Below are 5,802 nucleotides of genomic sequence, written 5' to 3'. Positions count from 1 at the left end.
GGGAGAGGTGTGAGGTTCGAACTCCAGCAACCTGAGGCTGACAGCTTTGTGGAAGCAGCCACTTAAAGGCCTGAGCTAGGGCCAGGCCCCCCACATTTTAGATACACACAATGATCACACTCCTCAGGGAATTTGTGTCTGTGCATAATCGAGCTGAGTCTTCTCTTTTCTCCAATCCCCTTCCCTCCCTCCAATCCATCTTCCCCTCATTATTTACAAAAGCTGTTTCCATTTTTTCCTCTATTCCATTTTTTCTTTTCCTTTCTTTTCTCCATCCTCTTCCCTTATTCCCCTTCCAGCTTGAAGATTTTCCTCCCATTCCCTAATACCTATTATACATTTTGGGACCCAGCTAGTCCCCTTCTTGGCATCTGCAAATAATTGGGAGCATCATACCATAGTAACATATACAAACCCATGTTTATAGCAGCACAATGTATAATACATAAATTTTGGAAACAGCACAAATGCCCATCAATAGGTGAATGGATAAAGATGTGTTTTTTAATATAATGGAGTACTACTCTGTCATAAAGAGGGATAAACTGGAGGCTTTTATCAGTAAATGGATACACCTGGACACAGTACTCTTAAGTGAAATAAGTCAGACCCACATGTGTAAATATTGCATTATCTTTCCTCTTTTTGTAGCTTTCCAGCCAGCCAGCCCATCTTCTCTTCCACCTGAGGGGCCCATGAAGTCCAACAACATCGTGACTGTCACGGGGATCTCCCTGTGCTTGTTCATCATCGTGGCCACCGTGCTCATCACGCTGTGGAGGAGGTTTGGTCAGTCCCCAAAGTGCAGCACCCCTGCTCGACACAACTCCATCCACTCCCCTGGCTTCCGGAAGAACTCGGATGAGGAGAACATCTGTGAACTGAATGAGCATCGTGGGAGCTTCTCCGACGGAGGAGATGGGCCAGGGGGGAGTCCAGGGGACGCGGGCATCCCTCTGACCTGCAGGTGCAGCGGGCCTGTGACTCCTGAGGACGATGCCTCCGGCAGTGAGAGCTTTCAGTCTAATGCCCAGAAGATCATCCCCCCTCTGTTCAGCTACCGCCTGGCCCAGCAGCAGTTGAAGGAGATGAAAAAGAAAGGCCTTACAGAAACCACCAAAGTGTACCACGTGTCTCAGAGTCCCCTGACAGACACTGCCATTGATGCTGCAACTGCCCCCCCCTTAGACTTGGAAAGCCCAGAAGAAGCAGCTGCAGCAGCAGCCGCAGCAAACAAATTCCGGATCAAGTCCCCATTTCTGGACCCAGCCGTGGTGGGTGCTGGGGAAAGGCCTCCGTCTAGGCTGGATTTCAGCATGTCTCAGGCCAGCTGTGCCATCAGCCCCAGCCAGACCCTGGTGCGCAAGTCTCAGCTGCGGCACGGGGCAGGCAGAGGGTGCTCTTCGGAGAGGAGCCATACCAGGAATTCCCACTTCAGGAGAACAGCCAGTTTTCATGAAACCAAACAGGCCCGGCCATTCCGGGAGAGGAGCATGTCCACACTGACTCCACGGCAAGCCCCCACCTACAGTTCCAGGACGCGGACCTGGGACCAGGCCGAGGACAAGTGTAGGCCCCCAAGTCGAGGTGCCCACCTCGTTCCTGAAAAACTGGACTCTTACCAAGGAGCAGGTGGAACCAGCGGTCCGTTAAGCCCGGTACCTAAATCCTACACCATGGGGCAGCCTGCAGGGAAACCAGACCTGGCAGAGCGTCAGGCAGTGTTAGTGGCAGGAGGTGAGAGAACAGAGCCTCACAGAGCTCGCAGGGGACCATCGCCCAGTCACAGGAGCGTCTCAAGGAAGCAGTCTTCCCCCACCTGCCCCAAAGATAGTTACCCGAGGGGCAGTCCACGGAGCCCTTCCCAGTGCAGAAAAGACAAGTGTCAGAGCTTCCCGGCCCATCCCGAGTTTGCCTTCTATGACAACACATCCTTTGGCCTCTCAGAGGCCGAGCAGAGGATGCTGGACCTCCCGGGATATTTTGGGTCAAATGAAGAAGATGAAACCACAAGTACACTTAGTGTGGAGAAGCTGGTAATCTAGACCAAGAATCTGCCTGAGATTTTTCATGACTGGGGTTCCTTGCCTAGGTTGAGATAATCAGCTGTTCATATTGTTCTGTGGATATTTTTGTGTAACTGTACAAACTCTTGTAGGACTAAATGTAGGGAGGAAGCAGATCACACAGATGTGTGTGTATACACACATTTTAATTTTTTAATTATTAAAGAAGAAATCCTGAACTTTTCTTTTGTTTTCCTATTTCTATTGGCTTGTTACTAATAACAAAAATAAAACTGAAATAAAAGCAAATAAGACTTGGCCTATCATGTGGATATGAAAGTTGAGATGTGTAATGTACTTTGAACTTTGCCCTGACAGTTTCCCACTTAAAGCAGAAATGGAGAAGTCTCGAGTACTAAAGGTTGGAGTAGAGTTAACTTGGGATCACAGTTGTGAAATGTATTTTGTAAAATAATAAATGCATCAACATTTGAATCCTATAGGGATAGCATTGAACAAGTTTCATATTTTGGCCTAATGAGTTCATTATAACCATCGGGTCACTAAGCCACCTAGAAATGGTGATCACACAAGATAATCGAGAACTTTCAGGCCAGCGTTGGGTACAGTCTTCAACATTTTAAGTCCACGCAACTTCACAAAATTAGTGAGTTCATTTTGCCTTAGAGACGTGATGTAAGAATCTGACTGTCAGCTTCTCTCAGCTGGTAAGTAAAGCAGAGACCCTGCCATTGTTGGCCGATGAAGATAATAGACATTTTGGAAAGGAAGATACTGTGTCTCAGGAAAGCACCTGCTGCAAGCTAGACAGTGGGTCTGTTCCCAGATCAGGCACAGCAGACCTACAAGATGACACGGTAATGTTGGTGAAGGTGTGTAGTTTCAGCATAGCCTTATATCATTAAGAAAACGCAACTGCAGTGGAACACCCATCTCTGACAAAGCAAAACATAAAAGGGGGATATGTTGGGAGCCACAAAGCTAGGAAATCTATCAGATAGGTGTAGGTGGGACTTGTCTCAGTGCACCAAGCAAACAAGCTACCTCACTCCTGAGATGAACATCCTGTCTGATTAAGGTTAGCCATCAGCTGCTAGACAACCTAGTGTCATGTGTTACTAACTTCACAGAAGTATAAATAAGGGACCATTTTGTTGTGAAAAAAAAATATATACATATATGTATACAAAAGAGAGGATAGATATACAGCTACTTTCTCTTAGTTCGTTGAGAATAAAAGTTTGTACTAACATTTTTGACAAGATATTATGTCTGCATCTTGTCCTCTGAATAACTACTATGAAGATAATATGCAATGTATTAATTATTGTAATCATTCTACTAACCTGTTTTGAAACTGTTTTATTGCTATTCTCATTAAAATGAATAAAAAATTTTAAAATGCATGAATTAAGCTCACGTATATAAAAAACAGACTAGTGTATGATTTTACACTTTAAGCTTTTATAAAACTAGAAAGTTGAAAGAGGGAATCTTTTTAGATGTTTAGAATCACTTGTTTAATTATTCAGTATTCCTGCCACTTTCTGGATGAGGAATGTGTTAACATGATTCACCAGGACATGCACTGACACTTTAAACACTGTACTCTCTTCACACCACCTTTCTAGTCCTTTCTGGTCTTCTCCAATAGCAGATGTTTCATGAGAAAGGGCCCTTTTTGCAGTAAGAGGGCAGATAGTGTCAGTTCTGCTACTTTTCCCTACGGGGTTGTTAGGACTGGCGTTGCAGCTTGCTTTGTTTGGAAGTAGGGGTGACACAAAAGAACCTAAAGGTGGGGCTCCTTCTTGGAAGTCTATCCTCAGGTGGAGCCTCAGCAGCCACTGGAGTGAATGCTTGCCCTTTCCCTGGGCACTCCTTAACCCACACCCATCCTGCCCTCTCATTGTCTTCCTTTTATGTTTTATCAGAATGTTGGCCTGCTGGTAAGGTTTCAAGTCTGTGGAAGAGTGGAATTAGATTGGGAATAAATTTTTAATACAAATACCAAAGTTCTAAATTTCCATATTTTTTCCTTTGCTTCTTTTTGCCATTTTGGTTGAAAATTAAAAATGTGGTTTCGAAATGCTTTGATAATAATTATCTACCTTTTAGGAAAGGGATAGATTTTTTTTTCAAAGCTGTCTGACAACTGGTATGTACTGATATGAAGAAGAGGAAACCAGGGTTTTTAATCTCCATTTTCTTTGTTTATAATTCTAGAAAACTTTGTTCCTTTTCCAAGTTCACAGGCTTGCGTGCCAACTTCTGAATACATATTCACTCCTTCCAGCTTTCACAGTGAATTAGCCTTGGTGTCAGACTGAGATTGAAAGAGATTTGGAAGATGTGGAGGTTAGAGGGAAATACTCTAAGCAAAAAGGCTTTGCTGTTTAATTATACTATTTTTTTTACTATAGCCTACATCTAAATATCACAGTGAATCAAGAGCAGCAATGATCTATGTACCACTTCCCTATCCTAGTTTTCTTGAGCTTTGGCCAATGATCATTCCCTACACTTCAAAATAAAACTGATTTGACCCTGCCTTTGAGAAAGAGAAAAGAAGCTTCTTTGGCAGTCTTTGGTAGGTTAGTGGTAAATTTCAGTAGACACAATCTTTTGTTTTCCACCGTCACGTCCCTAGGTACTAGCCCTGGTTATTATTGTAGAAAGGGGCTCAATAAAGATTTGTTAAATAAATGACCAGTTATTCAAGCCATATTTATGACTGAATTAGAATAATTCTATGTAACACTTTTAAATCTTAAGTCATTATAAAGGGGATAGGTTCTTGTGCGATACCATGAGATTTTAATTTCTAGAGGTTTCCACAAATGACAAGATTCTTTTTGGGCTATTGCCCTAATTCTATGTAATATTTGAGATCTAAAACAGTGTAAGAGGGATGTATTCCTATGAGTTATGGGATTTGAAATTCTAGAAGTCTCCACCAAAAAAAGGATCCTTTTGGGATTGTTGCCCTGGCAGAAGGTAAAGTTGTCTCTGGAATCTACTGCAGCCTTTGGTATGCAGTCATCACTTGGTAAGCACGTTTATCAGCTTTCTGTCACTGTATAAAATAACTGAGATAATCATCCTTAAAAAAAAAGTGGTTTTGGCTCCCAGATTTGAAGGTTTTTATTCCATTATGAGTTAGCCTCCCCCTCCCCTTTTGGGGCTGTGGTTAGGCAGTGCATTATTGAAAGAGCATGTTACAAAACCACTTACTCATGACTAGGACACAGAAGAGAGCATGGGCCTAGGTCCCCATATTCTCTCCAAGAACACAACATCAGTGACCTGACCTCCTCCCTCAAGCTTTCTTAAAGGTTCCACTGCTTCCCAGTAGCACCACAGATTGAGAACCAAGCCTTTAGCACATGGATTTTTGGGGGAACATTTATCCCAACCATAGCCATAGGAGTTCAGTGTGTGTGAGGGTGGCCTCCAAGTATCTGGGGTGTTCTACCTTCCTAGAAATTCTCACCATTCACTTTGTGGATGTAGCTCCCAGCACACCTATCTGAGGCTTCTAGTTCAGTGAGTTTCCTGGAGCTAGGAGTACTCAGTGTGCTGAAGTAGCCATCACTATGTAATGATAACTTAGCCCCTCCCACAATTTTCCCTCCTCAATCTCTATTCCACCCAAACGTGATGTATAAAATATATAAAACTTTTGTGACTGATAATTTCTCATGCTATATATGTACCTATGAAATGAAATTGCACACTTCTTAAATTTTTTTTTTGCACACTTTTTAGTCTGGGTAGT

The 5,802-nt window shown here is 43.2% G+C and overlaps 1 protein-coding gene across 2 annotated transcripts in view; it reads left to right on the top strand.

The window, feature by feature from the left end:
• Positions 1–2,260, top strand: part of Thsd1 (thrombospondin type 1 domain containing 1) — a 25,325-nt gene extending 23,065 nt beyond the window's left edge. For both annotated transcript variants that reach the window (XM_004645051.2, XM_004645050.2), the window contains one exon: positions 652–2,260. In XM_004645051.2, coding sequence (XP_004645108.1) covers positions 652–2,045 — 1,394 coding nt within the window. In that variant the 3' untranslated portion in view covers positions 2,046–2,260. The remainder of the gene's footprint in view (positions 1–651) is intronic.
• The last annotated feature ends 3,542 nt before the right edge of the window (positions 2,261–5,802 follow it).

This window comes from Octodon degus, unplaced genomic scaffold (genome assembly GCF_000260255.1).
Source record: "Octodon degus isolate 3935 unplaced genomic scaffold, OctDeg1.0 scaffold00216, whole genome shotgun sequence".
NCBI classification, from domain to species: Eukaryota; Metazoa; Chordata; class Mammalia; order Rodentia; family Octodontidae; genus Octodon; species Octodon degus.
The sequence above is the reverse complement of the archived record's forward strand: the minus strand, read 5'-3'. Positions and strand labels throughout refer to the sequence as shown.